The 21,875-nt window shown below is 37.5% G+C and overlaps 1 protein-coding gene across 10 annotated transcripts in view; it reads left to right on the forward strand.

The window, feature by feature from the left end:
- LOC127963680 (calponin homology domain-containing protein DDB_G0272472) overlaps nucleotides 1-21,875 on the forward strand; it is a 42,375-nt gene that overhangs the window by 12,173 nt on the left and 8,327 nt on the right. For 4 of the 10 annotated variants that reach the window (XM_052563710.1, XM_052563709.1, XM_052563707.1 and 1 more), the window contains exons 5-6: nucleotides 1,484-4,849; nucleotides 5,093-5,215. In XM_052563710.1, coding sequence (XP_052419670.1) covers nucleotides 1,484-4,849; nucleotides 5,093-5,215 — 3,489 coding nt within the window. The remainder of the gene's footprint in view (nucleotides 1-1,483; nucleotides 4,850-5,092; nucleotides 5,216-21,875) is intronic. The other 6 variants (XM_052563715.1, XM_052563712.1, XM_052563711.1 and 3 more) reach the window with 6 other exon arrangements.

The following is a 21,875-nucleotide window of genomic DNA, read 5'->3' on the forward strand; positions in this document are numbered from 1 at the left end:
ACTAAACACGGATATCGGCCGATGCCGATATATTAAAAAATGACAAATATCGGCCCGATATATCGGCCGAGCGATATATCGGTCGACCTCTAGTATGTTCGTGAGGAACAGGACTGTAAAATAAAGTGCTACCAAAAAATTCATCAAATCACAATTATAACCAGTAGGCAGCAGCACTTATTGGATTATTAGTCATTAATTTCTACTTTTTCCTCTATATTTTGAAATGATAAAATCACTATTATAAAATATCGAATCAAGAAATCTGATTTTGTCGGAATTAATTTTTTTTGCATATGAAGTAAGAAAAATCACAAACTTTGATTTGCTACTACTAAATCACACATAGTGAGTGAAGTTGATCAGTTCCATATGCTAGAAGATTAATGGTACATTTAATAAGAGTGGAATATATACATTTTATGAATATAAAAAGTTGATTTTTGGCCTTGATGCTTTACTGTTAAATCTGTATAAACAATAAACAAAAGAAAAATAAACAGGAATTGAACATGAAATATTATTAGTAACTGCACTTATTAATGCAAAACAACAGTAATTTTATGATTAAATGATCTTTATTTTAAATACCCTACACACCACCCCCAGTGCTACCAAATCTGCTTCTGGTGCCACCATCTATAGAACTTTGTGGCACTGGTGCCACTAGTCTCACATGTTAGTCTTGAGCCCTGAATGTTAAAAAAAGGCACTTCTGATGTCACAGAAGGTGTGGCACTTCAGAGATCTGAGTTGTAACATTAGTCATATAGCAATTATAAAACATGCATGCTTTGAAGGGAGGAGGGTGAAAAAGGTTCGTTTTTAAGAGAAGAGGACACTTTGATTATGGCCACTTCATGCCCCACCCTGCTTTAAGAGCATTGACAAAGAGCATAGAGATCTAATTTCACTGTTCTCTGTCACACGTATCAGACTCCTCTCTCTTTTCATTTGCCCTTAATGTTTGCTTCAGTCTCCATCCCCTCTTTGTAGTACAGTTATTCACATATCAGTTTTTTTCATCTGTCACTATCTTGTACTTATTTTTTGTTATCTTTTTTTTAATACCCTTCTTGGTAAAATAATAACTTGAGTCTGTATTGCATACTTTCTGTGGATGATTTGCCCTTTGGAGTAGAAATATTCTATTCCCTCTCAAAATGCACCCCTAAATCAGTCATGTAATACATATAATGTACAAAGGCGCCCACTGTAATGATAGCTCATATCTGAGCAAAGAAAATGTTACCTCTAAATGCCATAACTATCAGTGAAAGCTATAATTACACATGTGGGTTGTCAAAGGCTGCTTCTTTAAGGATCACATTTGCAGACAGAGCTCGCCTTGTCTGTCTGAAAGTCAATCCAAGTTATCTGTCCTTGCTTACTCATTAAAAAGTAACTGAGACAAATAAAGGAATCAGTGGCAGTAGAAATCATGTAAAATGTATTTAATTGATTTTTTTATACCATTTTGTAGTTTGATAACTCCACGATTGAAGGGCAGTTCACCAAACAAGAGGACAGGAAATCATCATCATTAGGTGTTCAAGACTTGCCTACCAACTCTGGTTCTGATAGTGACAGAGTGCAAACAGTACGAGCCTCTATGTTCGAGCATGTGGTGGAAAGGCATAATGTTCATATGATGGAGGATAACATTTCACAAGACCCAAGAGCACAGCAGGAAAGCACAATTAAACCCATGCCCAGGCGAAACCACTCTTTGCGTATTCAAGATAACACCTTTAAAGCTCTTGAAGATGATGATCCTGGTAGTTTGGTCAAAGCAACCTATAGAGAACCAGTTTCTCCTTCCAGCCCTGTACGTGTGGAGCATGTCTTTGACACTGTGGCTTTGTTTGGGGAGAACCATGCTGTTAGTGAGGTTTTGCCAACTGCTTCCCTTGAGGACAGAGCTCATACATTGCGTTCTCGGCGATCAGCTCCTCACAGTAAAGAGGACAGACCTACCTATGAGATAAATAACCTGCTGAAGGGTGAAGCAGCCACTCCACGTTACCTCAGAGTAGGGGCATTACAGAAATGGAATGCCACAGAGGCAGACAGAGAGATTGAATCTCAGATGAAGCAACAAAAAGAGATGTTGAGAAAGATGGAAGAAGAGATACAGAGGCAGACAGAATTGCACATGGCTGCAGCAGCAGCATTGGAGGAAGAGGATGAAGACAGCGAAGCAGAAAGAAAGAAGCAGTTAGAAGCACAAAGAGTCAGAGAACGGGAACGAGAGGAAGTTGCAGCACCCAAACGGCCTAAGATGCTAGAAGCCGAAGAACAAATTAACAAACCTAGAGCCACTTACTTTGCTCTGACTGGTCAGATTCAAGAACCTGTGCATCAAGGTAAGAGAGTGGAAGAGGAAGCAATCTTAGGGAGCTTTAAACCAGGGATGAAGGAGGTTCCATTTGATGATTTCACTGTTAGATCAGGGCAGTGGGGTCCTCAGAATCCAATTGCTCCATTTAGAAGAAATCCTTCATTGGAAGCTGCAATGCAGAGAGATTCGCAAGAGGAACTGCATAAAAATGACACTGGATCAAGAAAAGATCACAGAATACAAGAAAGGGAACGACAAAAAGCATTCAGCGAGGAAACGGAAATAGAGAGACTAAGACTAGCAGAGTTTGAAAAGGTGATGGAATTGGAAAGGCAGCAAGAAATAAAGAAACAGAGAGATTTAGAGATTGAGAAACAAAAAATTGAAAGGGAGAAAATTAGAGAAATTGAGATACAGAAAGAGAAAGAGAGACAAAGGGAGTTGGAAAGCCAGAGAGAACAAGAAAGGGAGAAAAAGAGGGAGTTGGAAAGACAAAGGGAAATTGAACTCCAGAAACGAGAAAAGGAGCGACAGAAACAAATTGAATATGAGCGAATGAAGGCTGCAGAAAGAGAACTAGAGCAGCAGAGAGAGTTTGAGAGGCAGCGACAGAAAGAGTTTGAACTAGAGAAAGAGAGAATGCTTGACCAAGAGAGGCTTAGGCTTAGAGAATTTGAAAAATGGAAGGAAATGGAGAGAGAAAGAAAGAGACAGCTGGAGTTGGACAGACAAAGGGAAATTGAAAAACAAAAGCAGAGAGAAGTTGAAAAACAAAGAGAGATGGAGAGGATAAAGGAGTTAGAGAGACAGCGAGAATTGGAGAGACAACGAGAGTTTGAGAAACAGAAAGAGCAAGAGAGGGAAAGACAGAGACAGTGGGAAAGGCAAAGAGAACTGGAAAGGCAAAGGGAACTTGAGAGGCAACAAGAGTTGGAGAGACAACTGGAGATTGAAAGACAGAGGGAGACTGAAAGGCAGAAAGAATTTGAAAGACAGAAACAGAAAGAGCTGGAGATTGAGAAATGGAAGCGACAAAAAGCAGAGGAGAGGGAGACCAAGAAAGAGCTAGAAGAACTTGAGAGGATCAAGGAGCTTGAGAGACAACAGCTTCTTGATTTTGAGTTGCAGAGACAGCGGGAAAAGCAACTCCAGCAAGAGCAAGCCAAACAGAGGTCAAAAAAAGAGCGAGAAGGCAGACAAAAGCTGTCTGAAGGGCAGAGACCATCAGAAAGGCATCAGATGGAGACAGAGCAAGAGAAGGCTATACCTACATCTCCGCTTCGGCCAAAAGTTCTAGATCTGGATGCAGTGTCTCTTAGTTTTAGGACTGGTCGAGACAGCCATGAGAATAGCCCCACAGCCCGATGGAAGCAGCCCTCCCTTCATCCTAATGAACTGTACAAACCTTGCATCTTAGATATTGATTCATTCAGGAGTCAAACTCAACCTGATACCTTCTCTTCAAATGGATATAGAGGTTTAGAGTCAGGAAGTGTTGGTTCAGCGATTCAAGCTCGTCCACAGGCCACACAACCAAATGTTCTCCAACCCCAAACAGCATCTCAAGTTCAGTCTCCTCCTCAGTCCCAGTTTCACTCTCAGTCCCAGGCTTTCTTCCACCCATCTCCAGCAGAACGTATGTTAACTCAACTCCCGCCACCTCTGCAACCTCAAATTCTGCATCAGTCCCAGCCTCATTCACTGCCATTTGCTGCAGAAAGACCTAGGCCACAAACACACTCATTGATTGAGACTTCAGATTGGCCCTTTGGTGCTCAGCATCCACATAATTCTTGGGGCCATACTAAAGCAGAGTTGGCTGTAGATGAGCCTCTTTGGGTATCAGCCATGGAAGGATCCAGAAGACCAATTAGCACCAGACCTGTTGGCCCTGAGCAGCAACTCTTGCATCATGAGGATAGAGGTTCAATTAACATTTTGACACACAGTTCAGCCTCTTCCATGAGTCCAATCTTTACTCCTGTACTGCATCCCAATATTGCACCACCCATGGTTCCAATCCAAACTCCTGTGCCAACTGCACAACCAGGTCTTGGACTAATTAAAACTCCAATGCTGACTGCACAACCAGGTCTTGGACCAATTCAAACCCCTATGCTGACTGCACAACAAGGCCTTGGACCAGTTCAAACTCCTATGCTGACTGCACAACCAGGTCTTGGACCAATTCAAACTCCTATGCTGTCTGCACAGCCAGGTCTTGGACCAATTCAAACTCCTGTGTCGACTGCACAAACTTGTCCTCGTCCCTCTGTAGCACCTATACTGACCCCAGAGAGATGCTGGACCTCAGAACCGTTGGATATGAGGTCAAATGAAACTTTGGTTCATCCTCCCACAAAGCCATTAGCTAAGAAAGAGACTTTAGTACCCACTGGTCAGGTTGTAACCTGCTCTGTCATTGATCCTATATGGAGTCCAAACTGGGAGCTGGCATCCCAGGGACAGAGAGAGAATCTTGCCTCGCACAGTGACAAAGTACAACAGGTGAGGAAGAGCACACTCTGGCCTAGATGTTTGCGCAAACATTCCCAATGTATAGACTCTGTTTGTTTTGTATTTAGCAATGTAGTAACATTAATCATTTGAATGGTAGAACCACACAACTATTGGCACTGAAAACTGTTTTTTGGAATGGTCAAAAATTGTGTTAGCCTCAGTTGTGTTGCATTGCATTTCCTTTGAATTCTTTAAAGAAGCTTGACTGTTGGCCCTTCTATGATTTTGTAGAAACGTTCAAGGAGTATGTGTCGAAGATCTGCCCCCACGGAAAGTTCTGCTGATGGTCCGCTTACCCAAATCAGAACTCGCAGAAGTCGCAGTGCACACAAAGAAAGAAGTGGAGAGACCTCAGTAAGTAGAAGCATGATCAGAATTAAAACTTTTCTATTTGTGTATTTTTTGCTCTTTTATGTTGTTCATTTTCTCATACAAATGCTTGCATTCTCAAAACTATTTACAGGTACTTTGCACTAAGTATAGGTACTTCATTGAATATTTACTCAGGAATGCATCTATATGAAAAGTTTTGGTCAGTTGCAAATTTAGCATGTTTTGTCACTGCTGATTTCAGCTTTTGTTGTCAGTTTTGTTTAGATCCTGTTTTGTTTATTTTTCCAAGCTCTACTTTGCACATAGACTAGGAAACATCTTACATAAGAGTCAAGTTCTTCACCATGTTCTAATGGAAAGTGTTCAAAAATGAAGGATGGAGAAATTTCTTGTTAACTTCTGATGATGTCACTAGCCTTTAGAGACCAGATGTTGGAAGAGTTCCCCAATTATGTGAATTACAGCTGTCATATGATCCATTTCTCGCATGCAGTGCTTGGCTAATGATGTTTGCCCATATCTGATGGACTTAATAGACTTGTTAAAGCACATATTGAACTAGTTGTTTAGGCTGAGGGTTATTAAAGCTGAATGTTTATATTTATATGCATGTTTGTTGGGTATGGAGGCTAACTAGTTTTTGTTTTATTTGTTTGTGTATGACTGGGTGGTGCAAGAATGCAGTATGATGACAGAAAGGAGTGTCTTAATGTTACTGTGTAATGGTAGAGCATTTTTTTAACACAGCTACACTGCTAGCATAGACTAAGATTGAAAAACAGACTAAATCATGATGCGTTCATCAACTGTGTGAAAGTATGGACATATGTATGGAAAACATTAACTCCAGTTTAAACATTCTGTTAAAAAACTTGAGATCAGTCTCATTTTCTATTGATAGAAGCTTCATACATATTCTTGTGTGATGATGTGTTGTCATGAAAGATGATAGATTTTACACCTAGAGACTTATTCCAAAAGGCAGTTTTAGTCTCCTTAGTTCCTCTGAATGCACACACAGTACCATCTGCTGTATGAATCAAGTAATTACAGTGTTGATTTTTATGTTTCAAATTTAACTGTGGCTATAAAATGGGGCTGATCTGACAGCCGAGAATATCCTCTTAACCTTTAATTTCATTTGAAAATTTCCAGGAAGGATAGTTTGTTTCTTATTTTTAACATTTCAGTTTATTGTTGTTATGTAGGTGTCTGCATGTAGGCTTCAAGAGGAAGCACACTCTCTCTCTTGCTCTCCCACTCTCATCGTTTCTCAGTATTGGTCATCATAGGAAGTATCATTTTTACATCACCGTGTGCTCACGGGCACAGAAGATTTGCACAGACACTGAGAGAGGTCAGGAAGTAATGAACATACTAACAAACCTCACAAAATTAAAGACTATAAGATCTTCTTTTAGGCTAAATATAGAAACATGGCTTATCACTTCTGTCCTTCCTGCTGTTGGTGGCTCTGGGTAAGCTTACTTTCTTTTACTGAAAGTTGGTAATGTAACTACACATGCTACTACACAACCACAAAACTTCATGCAGTCTGAGATAAGTACAAACAAATGCTAGGTGGAGGTTTGTGACATCTCTTGTCATAGATCGACTGATGTTTGACTTGTGGATTTTTTTTTATTTTTTTTTTTTAATGTAGATGAATTTTATAGCACATTGATTTGCGACGTTGCTTCTTACTCTGTAATTTGTGCATATCATTATGTTTAATAATATTATCTTCATGTGACCAAGGTGAGGCCTCTGCTGATGCATACTGTTGTCTGTCTCATTAAACCGACGTTGTTTTCACGCTGTTCTTAATTAGTTTATTTAATTATATATGGAGGTGGACAGATGGTTCACTCGCTATAAAAAAAGTACCAAAGGCAAGTCTCCCAAGGCATCTCTGAATGAATCCAATATGTGTTTTGGGCTCAGATAGTACATTTTGAAAAGAAAAAAAACATAATTCAGTATCTATTATTATGTTGTTAAAAATACAGTAGTATTTTCTGTTTGTATTGTGCTAATAGAGCCTAGTACTCATGCAGTATTGGACAAATTAAATATAGGTAGATGTGATAGAATTAATTTTTTTTAAACAATAAACATTTTATTCAGCTAGCACTGCCTACTGGCTGGCTATGTGCATCCTCCAGATAACACAAAACATATACCTCTGTAGTATTTTTATTTATTTTATCTAGTGCTTGGCAATGATTAATGGTGATTAATAGCATCCAAAATAAAAGTTTTCGTGTGTACTGTAATATGTGTGTGTGGTACTGTGTATATTTATGATATATACACACACACATATGCATGTGTATATTTAATAAAAATGTAATGTTTATAAATATACAGGCAACATTTGAAGTGGATTAAAACCTTTCATCAAAGTTGTCCTAAAACCTAAAACCAAACTTTGTTCTTGTCCTTGGACATCTTTGATGAGCTTTTATGATCCAGTTCAAATGTTGACTGCAATATTTATATATAATATAAATTATATGAATATAAATAAGTACATGTAAATATTTTCAAAATATTTACTGTATATGTTTGTCTTCATATATACATATTAAATATACACAGCACACACACACATTTTATATAAACAACATTAAAATTTTATATGCGATTAATCGTTGCCCAGCACTAGATCACTTATTAATTATTTTAGAATGCTTATGAAGCAGTTCTGTTAATATAAATGCCCAAGCCAGTCTCAAACAATGCACAATAAACTTATTCAAGTTCTTATTCAGTTCTCTTCTATATCATCTGCATATCAACAGCATCACTTTGATTGTCCTGTGACTTTAAGAGCCAGTTTTGGTGAAGGCAAAAGGAGTTTAAACTATAAGTTTAGATTTGTTTCATTCCCAAAACTAGTTGTGCATCATTTTTAGCAAACAAATCTCTTGCTTTAACACAGTTTTGTGTGTGAGTCAAAAATAATAATAATCATCTTTCTCACTGCTTTTGTTACATGGCTTGATATATGAAAAGCCAAACATCCACATATGTTATAGCCTGTGCCACTACCTGTCATTTAGAGTTTTGATGTGTAAAGTTTTGACACAAAGGAAGTAGCATTATTGAGTGTCAACAGAGTTACCCCTTCCTGAATGGGCCTCGTGCGGTTTAAAGAACATCACACTATTAGACCACTTGTTCTGTTTGGACTTTATAATGGCTCTTTGTTATCTTGATGTAGTGAGAGTAATGGGATGTGATGATCTCAGTAATAAACCTTAATGTGCTGTTGTTTGTTGTTAAAAGCTAGAGATTAACTCTTTAAAATTTAATTGGGATATTGGAACTGGCAACGTAGACTGGCGGAACCAAAAATGAGGTCATGTCATTTTAAGTGAAATATACCTACATAACCATGCACAAAGTGCACACACATACACAGTATTGCCATATTGGGGCCAAATTTATTTGACATTTTTGTTACATTACGTCAGTTAGAAGAAACAGGCGTAGCTTGACAGCATTTTGAAGTAAAAAACAAGATTTGTGTTTAGTCAACCTAAACTAACGTGGTTACTATTTTAATGGGGTTTAAGATCTATTAAAAGGTTTCCAAAACTAAGCAGGAATAAGTAAACCACTCTATCATAAACTGTACTGGCGATGTATGTCATACATTTTCTATGAGTGATGTCAGTAGTTATGGAAAACACAGTAAGCAACAGATTCTGGATCTTGAGGTGGTTTTTCCATCAGGCAGATGACTGAATCATGACTGTGACTCGCTCGAACACCAGGCTGACAGGATAGTATTCTAGTGATGATACATTCATTAAAGTATGGTCATCATTTTACCACTCAGCGCTGTGGCTAATGTATGTATTTAATCAATATTTGAACATTTGCCAGATCCTCCAAATGTCAGCTTATATCATGGCTGTATTTTAAATCTTTGCCTCTAAGCTGCTTATCTAGTAATAAGATGTGTGGTTTGTCATGAAAGTTGTCATTACATTTTTCTTCATTATTATTTTACTTTCTTTTATGTAAAGCACTTTGAATAACCATTGTGTATGAAATGTGCTATATAAATAAACTTGCCTTGCCATGTATAGCTATTGCTCTTTTTTCTATGAAAGGAACAAAAACTTTGCCATTTATGGGACTCTCTGGTCATGCTTTACTTCCTTAATCTAATCTTTATCTGTGTTATCTGAAACTGGAGTTTGTATTATTTTATTTAAACATAAATTGTTTTTCATTCATGGGGCAGTCGTTGCCTAATGGTTAGAGAGTTGTAAGAGACTTGTAACCCAAAAGGTCACAAGTTTAATTCTCTGTCCCGGCTGGTATTGTAGGTGGGAAGAATGAATAATAATAATAAGACCACAACTGAGGTGAGGCCCTTGAGCAAGGCACCGAACCCTCCAACTGCTGTGTGTGTTCACTACTCACTAAGTCACTAATGTCTGTGTGCACTTGAATGGGTTAAATACAGAACACATACTTGGCCACGTGTCATATCTTTTCCTTACCAGTGTTTTCCTTTACTTTTTTATGTCTTTCATTATTAAAGTTCACATGCAAGTGTTCTAAATATTGCAGAATTTTGCATGCACCATTCATTTTGTGTCAAAATGTTTAAAATATACTTTATTTCAAAATTTTAATTGGATCTTGAAGCTTAGACTTTACATGATGTCTATTTTGAAGCCCACAGTATGTGAGTATTAACTGACTTAATAAAGCTATGAATAATGAGACAGAGTGATTTAGATGGCTGTAATAGTTCAATGTGTATGTTATATTATTCATATCAATCTTGTTTTTTATTTAGATTTGGTCTCAGGTGAGGTTTGTTTTCTCAATTTACATGATACAGTGTAATTCACTCTCAGTCCACTAGTGGGTGCTAAATTTGACCTCAACATTTCACATGATCAGCCAACTACCCCCCCCCCCCACCCAGGATTTGTGCTCATGTTTATTTCATACAGTAAATCAGTGAATCAAAAAATATATTAAGAAGTGCAGAAAGATTTTAATGTTAATTTCCCTTTTCGCTTGTGATTTGTGTTGATTTCAAAAACACAAAACCAGAATTGAAATTGAAATATGGAAATAAATCCCGGGCCAAAAAAAGGACAGAAAGGTTTGGTTAGTCATCAGTGATGTTTGCATGACAGATTGTGTGCATTTGCAATGCAAACTAATTCAGGTGCCATGTGCTTTAAAATCCTTATAAGCCAGAGTGATTGGCTCTTAACATGCACGTATATGTGCCATTATTCCCATTTATTTGTTTCTATTAACAAATTCTGTTAAAGCATTCTTCTGCTCTTAGCAAAATGAGTTGCTGACAATATTGCATAACCAATGCACCTCTCTCCATCTGTCTCTCATTCCTTCTCTTTCTCTCTCAAAGCTGGAACAGTAGCAGGGAACACTGCAGTGCATATATCTTCCCCTCTCTCTCTCTCTCTCTTTCTCTCTCTCTCTCTTATGCTCATATCACAGGCTTCCCTTACCCCTCCCTTTCCGTCTCTGCTCTCATTTTCCTCCTCCCTCTGTTTTCTCCTTGAGCACAAGTCCTGTAGCACAGGGGGACGGAGGCAGGAAAGCTGACGCATTTCTGTTCTACCTGCCAGTACCTGCAGGGACACATTTAAGGACACCAGAGGAAACGACCACCTTGAAACATTTTCTGTATTTCCAGTCAACGCCTGCGAAACCACCTGGATACTTCTGGCTCTTCATTTCCATGTTTTATGAACAGACTTTCACCCAGGACTTTTATGAAATAATCATCTTGGTCCCCAGCTTTCAGTTTGACCCTACATTGAGAGTTACAGACGTATTCCGACTTGGCATTTGGACAGTTTTGATGCTTTTTGGGAAGATGCAGTTGTTGAAGTAGCTCACGCTGCCTCACAGGTTTGAGACGTGACTGGGAAAGTGTGTGTGTATTTGACAGCTCTGATTCATGAGTTGACTAGCGTTTGTTTGAGTATGTGACTCTGCCGATAGATCCACTCAAAAGGTGCTCAAAATTCATGTAGAGGTGTTGAACTGCTCATTTCAGACTGTCTCTAGTGACGCGGCTGTTGTTTCTCAATTAAATGTGAAAAACATTTGCATGCTATTGATGCACTGATTGATTGAAATGTAACCGTTTAAAAAGAGTTGCTCAGGTTAGTAAGGCATATTGAATCAGCCTCCATGACATCACACTACTCTATTTTTTGTTTAGGGACATAATTGCAGGTGCCTTTGTGGTTACATAATAACTATAACTTTGTTGCTTTGTCACTGAGCATGAGGCATTGCAGAACTGCTGTGATCTCTGGGACAATCCAGTGTCCTCTGTTCTAGCTTTTACTATGATGTCTCGGAAAATGGTATTGTAAAACTATGACTCTATCAACTGTGAGTCATGCATGAGCCTAATATGTCCATGTAATCTTAAATAATCTTAAATTAGGAGTACCTGAGTTACCTTATGTTACTCTATATCTCTGACTCACATTTGAAAATGTAGCCATTGAGCTATGCCAATGAAATAGTCCCCAAACTTTGGTCAAGCATTGTTGGAAGTTAGATCACGGACGACTGCTTGGTGGCGATTTGCAGATTGTATCGTACTGCAGTGCAGAGTGGAGCACAATCTGTTCTGGCCTCACTCTGGAGACATGGTGTATCAAAACAACACTTAAGTTGCTGGACTGGGCTAAAGAAAAAGGTCCTCCATATCATAACTTGCTAACCAACCATGGATTTTAGACATTGATGCACTTTCAACTGGACCTCTCTGGACTGGATTCTCTTGTAAATCGAGGCCACTTGACTAAAGGTTAAAATTGGACTATCGTCAATGGACATTAGAGCCTCCATTTGAGAGTCTTGATTGGATGTCCACAGTGTCCCAGTTAAAAAACTTTACTATTAAAGCTTGACGTTCAGGACACAAACCTTTTTATTAATTTTACTTACTCTAAATCCTGAGAGATGGAGTACCTGGGCGACAAGTTGTCGGTGGCCCACTCGCAAGTGACGGGCTGGATGGGGAATGTGCGCCGTTCCCTTCAAGGCACCCTCAATTTGGTCTCCAGCAGTGTGGAGAGAAGATCAGCAGGAGGAGGTGGAGAGGACGGAGGTGGCTTTAAGAGGGCTGCCTCTCTACGCAGCCTGGCCAATCGCAGTCGTGATTCCTTCCGCAGATTCAGCCTGCGCAGCCAACAGCGTTTATCCCTGCGCAGACGAACCACATCGCTGGCTTCGCCGAGCACTCCCTCTTCTGTAAGAGAAATATATGCAATTTCTAACTCTGCTCTACCTAAAATCTTAATTTCTAAAACCACTCATCTCACCCAACACAAATACAGAGTAGTGCACCTACTGATTTCCCACCTGGCATCATGTAGCCCTCAATCTCTGTCTAGGTGGTCACTTTCCATTAAAACAAAACTGCAACTTTATAGTGATCCTAAAGAACCTGATTAGATTGTTCATGTGTGTTTGATTAGGTTTGAAGATGAACTCTACAGGAAAATGGATCTCGTGGGCCAGAGTCGAGAACCCATGGCTTAATGCCTTTCTTTTGTCATTGTCTGAAAATAAAACTGAGCTTGCTTCTGTAGTTATCTCAACCTTTGCGACAGGGGTGGTAAACTGCCAAACTGGTGACCCACCATCCTACAGGTTTAGCTTCACCCCCTATCAAACACACCCAACAAATCCAACCTCAGAGGTTTTCAGGATTGCTTACAAATTACAGGCAGATGTGTCTGATTAGGCTTTCCAGGACAGAAGTTGCCTATAGCTGCTTTACAGAGCACCTGAAACAGGGGTGCTCAATCCTATTCCTGGGGGTCTGTCTTCATGCAACGTTTAGCTTCAACTCTAAGTAGACACTAGGTGCATTTCCATTACAAATTTGCACAAAACTATTTATATTTTATTAATATTGATAAAAAAGTTTTGCGATAAGTCATGGCAATTTATTTTGAAGGGATTTTGATGGATTTTGGCTACATTAACCATTTATATTTAATCGAAGGGGGTGTATGTGTGTATCTTAACAAAAGTATCATGGAGCGCAGCTTCTGGGACGTGCCGTGGCATGACGGGTAACACAAGCGTTAACTAGTGTCCACAATCGGCTCTGGTGGCCATTTAGGAGCCGTAATGCACCGCAGACATGCAGAGTGAAAAGCATTAATGACAAGGAAATGCCCTTTATACTTGAGAGCAGCCACATATGAAGTGTTTCTTGGAGGTTATAGTACATTGAGGAATGATCATATGACTTTTTATGTACGCCATGTGACCTGTTAATGCGAAAAAAAAAATGAATTATTCTTTTTTCACGTTGCCTGAAAAAACACAGAGAGGGTAAAAAAAATGTTGCGATATATTTTGCTAAATTTTTGTATTTTCAGCTCACAATTTGCGCAATATGAAGGGTAATGGAAATGTGCATAATGACAGATGAACCAGCTAATTAAGATAATCAGGAATGTAATTAAAAATTAGTGTTAATTTTGTCAGATGAGACGAGACGAAATATGTTCGTCAACGACCTTTTTTTTCATGACTAAGACGAGACGATGACAAGACTGCACCACTGTCCAAAAAACGCTGACTAATACTATATTACCATGCATTATTGTTGACGAAAAAAGACAAGACGAAAATGTTTTGTATAAAATAAAAACTAAGATAAAATCTCTCTTCATTTTCGTCTACAATCGTCTCTGCTTTTTTATCAGCTGTTACACCTTTAAAACGAGTTCGCAGCTCCGCGTTGTTGCTCAAGTTACAGGTCTCATACTCCTGTTGCTGCCAGCCTGTGGCTGCAACACGAAACTGCTGAAAACACAACACCCGAAGCAAACGCAAGTGACGAGCAAAAAAACCCGAAACAAAACATGGTTCTTGTAGCAACGGTAACTACAAGTTAACCATGGCTTTGATACTTCAAATCACTTCAAATAATACGAAGTAATTATGAAGTATTTAGATAATATTTTTGTGGTAATAAAAACAGACCTAAGTGAACAAGAAACTTTTAAAATGCTATAAAATGCTTTATAAAAAACGAGGCAATAATGATTGGTTAATTAATAATAATTGAATAACTGTTCAAATACATAATATAATACAAAATAAACTATTAAAATAGGCTATTATTACAAATACCTACAAAGGGCACCAAAAGGCCTGATAATTGCGGTTTTAACACTTATAGGATGATCAAATCCTTGTTTAATATTGACCAAACATTTAATTCATATATCCACTTTATCTTTAATTTGTGTCCACCTTTTTGTGATAGAAAAGCTAGCCTCTATAATTTCTTCAACAAAAACATGGACATCACAAACCTTACAAAAAGAATCCTTGGTTTTATTTAAGTTAAATTGTCTTTTGTGTCGTTTCTGAATGCTTGACACTATAAAATCAACCAGTCAACTGTATTAGTAAAAGCATAGCCATAGGCAACTGTACAGTATATCTACAATTGTAATTATAAAAAAAATAAAATTGTATTACAATTTAGTTATTTACGTTCATGTTTTATTAAAGTTATATTCTGACCCCTATAGTAGGTGTTTTTTTATTTTTATTTTGCATTTGGCCAGCAGCGGCCCCGGTGACGATTAATTGACGTTTAACATTTGCATAAAAAAAGGGTAACTATGACATTTAACCAATGTTTGAGATATATGTGAAACACTTTTTTTTTTACTGAAATGTTTATCAGTAAAAGTCTCAGTAATAATATGTTATTTTTAAAAAAAGACTAAATTTTTTGACTAAAACTAGACTAAAATGACGAGACTTTCAGTGGACTAAAACTTGACTAACAAAAAAAGATATGTGAATGATTAAATATGACTAAAACTAACATGGACATTTGGCACAAGACTAAGACTAAGACTAAATTAAAAATAGGTGACGAAATTAACACTATTACAAATGTAATGTGTTGGAATTTTTTTGTTAAACGCTGTGAATCTGGAGCTATTTTGATGGCTGTAGCAGTGTTTCTCATCCCTGTTCCTGGAGGCACACAAACACTACACATTTTCAAACTCTTCCTGACTAAACACATCTGATTTACACTCATTACAATCTGATTCACACTCATTACAATCTGATTCCGCCAGCTTATTATTAGAGATTTAAATGGTCCATCCAAACTCACATATTGTCTGAGTATGTTCTAAGGTGGATGAGAAACAAACTTTATGATCGTTTAAAAAACAATTCTGTATGTATTATGAATGTGTGTAGTATTATTATACCGTCAGGTACTACATCTGAAGTTGTCATAGTGGTTTGACTTGTGCTGTCAATGGTAGTGTTTCACTGCCATTCCCAACCCTTACATGTGGCTTAATGGCATAGTAAAGTGTTTATTGAATGCTCACTTAAAAATCTCAGTAGAAGTAGTAGGTCATCCGGGTACCTTTTACCTACTTTTTTATTAATACTATTAAATAGTTAAAGCACTGCTACTACTGTCAGTGTGCCTCCAGGAACGGGGCGAGGAAACATTAGGCATACAGCATTTTTATAGGAGATGAATTTCGAGACTTCCTATGTCATTCGATCTGGAGAACTTTCACATCTAGAATCCTAGCCACTGCTAGTTTTTAAACCATGTTCCTATATTTTGTACACACTTGCTTTCTTTTGTACCCAGTGCCTCTCCATCTCCTACTTTGTTTGTGTTCGTTGGTGGCTTGACCTTTGCAGTGGTATGAGAGAAGCTTTGAGATTCACAGTGAGCCCAGAAGGGCATTCTGGGAAAGCTAGGTCAGCACAATTGACATAAAATGTAGACATCATCTGCAAGGGTACTGTTTCATGCATACTGAAACCTGCCAGTACATTGCAAGGAGACTTTGCATTCACTTCTTGGACATTTACATCCATGTTCTCAGTTTTGCACCAAAAGAATAAGTATTTGTGATGTTGTTAGAATTGTGCCTCAAAGTCAGTGCCTGTTGGTGTTTAAGTATGTACAGTATAAACCAGATGAAAACAGTGTTGTCCTGGTTGAGTAAATCAGGGAATGCTGATGGGCAGGTTTTCAGCTACATTATATCCCCCCCGATAGTTGAGTTTCAGTTATGTCACATCTCATAATGCTCATTCACTCTGCTGTCAGTCAGGGGTTTTTCCTCTATCACTCAGACTCTATTTGTGTGCTTGTGTGTCAGAAATATTGAACAAAAGATAGAGCTGTACTGTACATTGATCCTTGGTTTCAGTGTCACAGGAAACAGTCAAAACAGGTAATCATTGTAACAGAATTAACTAGCCATAATGGGCTGTTTCCTGTGTCCTTCGACCGTCACCGCTTTCTCAGTGACATACACAGACAGAGAGCTCTATTTCCCCTTCAGCCGTTCTATATATTATTACACATGAACAAACTGAGATATGGACACTTTTCAGGGGATACTTTGTATTTGTAACAATGCCTCAGGGTTGAAGGCTCAGAATTGTGCATGTTTGAAAGTAAATGTGTACATTAGGAGCACTTGAAGCATATTATTTGAAGCAAAATCACCAGTACCTCTGATTGAAATGCTAAAACTACACGTTAGAGACCAATAATCAAACTGCTTTCTTTAATACTGTGTCTACCAATACAATATGTAGTATAACTTAGCATTCTAAAGATTCTAGTCCTGTTAGACTGTAAGAAATGGATACTTTTATTCATCAAGGACACAGTAAAGTGATCATTAGTGACAGTAGACATTTATAATCTTACAAAAGGATTCTGTTTTAAATAAACGTTTCTCTTTTGAACTTTCTATTCATTGAAGAATCATGAAAAAAAGCACAATTTCCACAAAAATAAGCATTACTACTGCTTTCAGCATTGATGATAAATGTTTCTTGAGCAGCAAATCAGCATATTAGAATGATAATGAAGGATTATGTGAAATTAAACTTTGTATTACTAATGCCGAAAATTCAGTTTGCCATCATAGGAATAAAATAATGTACAATATGTAAAAAATATAAAGCAGTTATTTATTTCAGTATTATTCTTTTTACTGCATTTTTGATTAAATAAATGCAGGCTTCATGGACAAGACTACTTTCAAAATTATTTAAAAGTTGTATACAGCCCAAAATGTTGTACTTTTTGGATTATTATTATTATTATTATATGTCAACTTTTTAAATAGCAGCCATTCATTCTCAAGTGCTATAGATTAGCGTTGTCTTTCTGCAGTTTTTAATGTATGTAAATTCAGTCTGCCAAGTATCTTGCGCTGCTCCTTCACAGCCCAGTAATATCAGCTGTTAATGTCTGATTGTCCCTGAGGTAAATGTAGCCACACCTTTGACGGGAATGTTTTATGAGAATGCCAGGAGATGAAAATTAGTCTCTGAGTGCACACACACCAATAAACATGTACAGTACGTGCACTAATGAAGAAAGTCTCTTGTTGACTCTGAAGTCACACAAAGAGGAGATTCAGATTTGGAGAGGAGACTCTCACAAGTGTAAATAGAAACACAAACGCATCTCTATAAAAGGCCAAACATCAGTGTGTTGGTGTTAAAGTGAGGACTATTCCCTTTTCTTTCTACTTCTCATCTTTTCTTTCCATCCGTTCATTGTTTCTTTGCTTCCCCTGACGCACTCTTCCTGTTCGTGTAGTGAGACGGAGAGAGGTTTTTAAGTACTCTCTCTCTCTCTCTCTGCTGCTGAGGTGTATATGTTATTTTCACACTGTAAGGTTCAGATAAGAGTGTTCTTATCCAGGGCTTTGCCCCTTTAAAAAAAGAAATTGTTCTATCTAGACCTACACCCTTATGATGTCAGTGTGGATCTTTAGGCCATTACAACTAATGTTAGTCCTGAGTACCACTCCCTCTGTCTGTGTGTCTGTGTGTGTGTGTGTGTTTATTCATGTGTGGTCAGCAGGCACAGAAAATCAGTCATTTCCAAGGTTAGCATTTAGATCATTGGTGTGTATTTGTTGGAAGTGCATTGCTGTTATTAGCAAACTTTGTTTGAGACTTGTAAGATTTACCTGCCATAAATAAACCCAAATAGTTTGGATAAGCCAGAAATTAAAGCATTTTTAACCTGATTGTGAAGGACAATGTATTTTTTATTCATATTATTAGTAGTTTTATTTGCTTTACTAAGGAGTGTTCTTCATTTATTGAAAGTCTAATTAATGTGCTTAAGTTTGTCAAACGATAGATAAGACATAACAGGAAATCTAAATATAAGACGTGTGAGACGAGAAAAAGTTATGTTTGCTTTTTAGATGTCCTGGCTTCTTAGAAACACATCTGGAGGACATAGTTAGGCTCCTTAAAGGGGTCATATGATGTTGCTAAAAATAACATTATTTGGTGTATTGAAATTTGCTTATGTGGTTTAAAATTCAAGAAACATAATTTTCCACATACTTTACATTATTTCTTCTCCACTATGCCCCGCCTTTCTGAACCGCATTGTTTTTTCTAAAAAGAGAGGTGTGTTCTGATTGGTCAGCTATCCAGTGCGTTGTTTTTGACGAAATACCTCAAGCGTGTGATGGAAATGTTACGCCTCACCATACTGTGATGTTTGGTCTGTATAGCTAATTTTGTCCTTCATGAAAATTGTGAGGGGGTGAATTTTTTTTGTAACTCATCCGTTTAAATTATATTAAGCCTTAAATCTCTGCATAATTAAGTGCGTGGCCACTTGAGTGACAGGGGGATTGCCGCTGATGTTGCCGCCGTCGCGTTAGATAGGCATGGTTTCAGCAACCAGCTCCCACCTTTTTGCCCATTTTTGATTATCCAGCAGTGACACACTGCCAAGATGGTAACGGCCGGCTCTGCCCACTTTTGGCTTCAAAAATGCTCTTCGGAAATATATGGGTGATGTCACGGACACTACATCCATTTTTTTACACAGTCTATGGTTGCATTGCATCGCGCCACGTAAACTTAAAACCATATCTGCATTTGTGGTCAGAGAAATGACAGACAACAAGCACTTTTCTCTACACTTCTCAAAACTTGCGTTTCAATCATCTGTGGCAAATTTATTAATGGGCAATTGTACTTACAGACTGTGAGTCAGAACATCTGGCACTGTAGTCTTCTCTCCCAGGATCAGGAAAAAATCCTCCATAAAATGTGCTGCACACATCTGAATATTTCACTTTCACAATGAAACCGCATCTCCCCAAAATAGCAGCGACAATCAAAGTTACGCCTTATTTCTTTGTGTGAACATTTAGGCGGCATTATGCAAATCGTCCCACATCGTGACGAAGACGTGGGGGTGTGTTTAAACGAGGCATTTTAAGAGGGCGTGGATGAGTGGTAACTTTTATAAAGGATAACTCTTTAGGTTTGAGGTTTAGTCTTTGCAACTTTACAGATCTTATCTATTCACTATTCAACAGCTTGTAACACTCCGAAGAGAAAGGAAAACTTCAAATCGCATCATATGACCCCTTTAAAAGGACATATATGTTGAATATGCATTATGATCGGATGAGATCAAAGCATCCGAATTTGATGAAGGTATAAATGTTGAGTTGGGGTGTTGCCTCTTTGTCACACTCTGCAGCCAATCTGAATGACTGTTGACATTTCTTGCAAGAAAAAAAATCTTAAAAAGACTTGTCTCATACCTTTATTGAAACAGAGAATTGCCACAACACTGCATTGTGTTCGTTGGCAATGCTAATGAATCAGCTCTGCAATACGTACTAAAAGCTTTAGTAGGTTAATCAGCCACCAGCTGTTTGAGACATTCCTCTTGGCTTTTCTGGTCAAGTGATCAGCATAAAAAGTGTAATTCCACCCTGTGTTTTGGATTAGTCATTCAGTTATATATTTTTTAATAACACAAAGATTTAGAGAATTTTTGTCATACCGTTTCTGGCATTAGCTTGCATACAAGCAACTATTTGAATACCTTAATATGGTACTTAAAAAAAAAAAAAATTATATATATATATGCTGTCTTGTTATTGAGCTGTACACACAGACATCTGTTTCTTTTGTCTGTTTCAGCATGTTATTATGACTAGAGGTCAACTGAAAAATGTAGTTGCTGGTACTGATATCTACAGACCGTGGCGGGCTATTGTTAATATATAATACCAAAATACTTAGAAAATTATAAAATATAATAGAAAATTGTTTTGTGAAGCCAAATGTGCACAAAATTGATCAAATGTAATTAACTTATTTTATTTATTAAAAAAAGACACTTAAAAATTACATTTTATATAGGCTAGGGTTTGATTTCTGAATATTTATAATTAGCATTATTTAAAAAAAAAAGAAGCTAAATGTGTGGGTGTGTGAGATGAGATGTTTGTCAGGTGGGAGCGCTGCTCTGATGTTGTCAGGTCTGATTCTCACTGCTCTCTGTTGCTTGTTACTCTTCCTGACAGGAAAGGCAGAGCAGATGAATGACATCCTGTGCTGTTTTCTCTAATGCAAACAGCCTCAACACACACACTCTCCCTCTCATTCGGTCACTTACACACACAGTCTCTCTCATGGATACTAATGACTTAATGCTCAGGTCGATAGCTGTCGTCTTAAATTCTGAATTTTGCTGTTTAAAGGGGGCATAACACACATAGTTTAACCCAGTCTCAGTTTAAAAATGACTTGCTGCCTCCACCTTGCAATTTTAATTTACCATTCAGGGTATATTTTATTATTTAAATAATTTCAAGTGTTTTATGTTTAATATTATAAACATTAATGTTTTTTTAAGTGCAGGTTAAAGCATTCATGTCCTGCATTAAACAGTTTGTAGACACATCTAAATGCCGTTTCAGATGCAGCTTCTGTGTTTCCTCTGCGTTGCAAAGATGAATTTTGTTCATACTGATTTCATTTGCATGGTAACAGCACAAATGTCTTAATTTTGTTAAAACAATTTTTTTTTAATTGAAAAAAAAGCTTAAGTAAGAAAAAAAACAGTAGATGGAAAAAAGAAAAGAAAATTAGAAACGTGTTTGCAATGAACCGAAATAAAATGCATGTAAGTACTTAAATGACAAAAAAATAGCTAAAATAAAATAAAGGTTCATATTAATAATATACGTAAGTATGCACATGAAACAAAATGACTAAAACTAGAACTAAAATAAATGAAATCTGAAAATAAAAAAAAATCAAGTACAAAATATTAATAAATACTATAACAGTATATAAATTATATTAAAATAACACAGGCATATGTACTAACATTAAGGTCATTTTTGATTTAATTAATGTATTATTTATCAAAAGCTTCCTTAAAACCTTTTATTTGAATTATACGACTCTTCATATTCCTCGTATTCAGGAATTGATTTGAACTTCTCAAGTGAAGTGTTCTCAGTTCAGTTCTGATCGACACAAACCCCTGACAGTCAGTCACATACACAGACAGTGCTCAATCTCAGTTCTGCTTGTGATCAGGGAGCTAATGTCTCTGTGTGTGTGTGTGTGTTAGATACACTGTACCCTCTGTAGTCTCCTCATTAAAAGAGTCACGGTTGATTGGATGCACTCACCAGTTCAACCAGTACATTTCAGTACTTTCGTCCGAGTCTCACCAGTATGTCCCTATGTTCCTATTTTCCTCATCATTCATTTTCACTAGACTGTCACACTTACAGTTTTCATGACTCTTCTTCTAATT

The sequence above is a fragment of the Carassius gibelio genome, chromosome B8 (genome assembly GCF_023724105.1).
Source record: "Carassius gibelio isolate Cgi1373 ecotype wild population from Czech Republic chromosome B8, carGib1.2-hapl.c, whole genome shotgun sequence".
Classification (NCBI taxonomy): Eukaryota; Metazoa; Chordata; class Actinopteri; order Cypriniformes; family Cyprinidae; genus Carassius; species Carassius gibelio.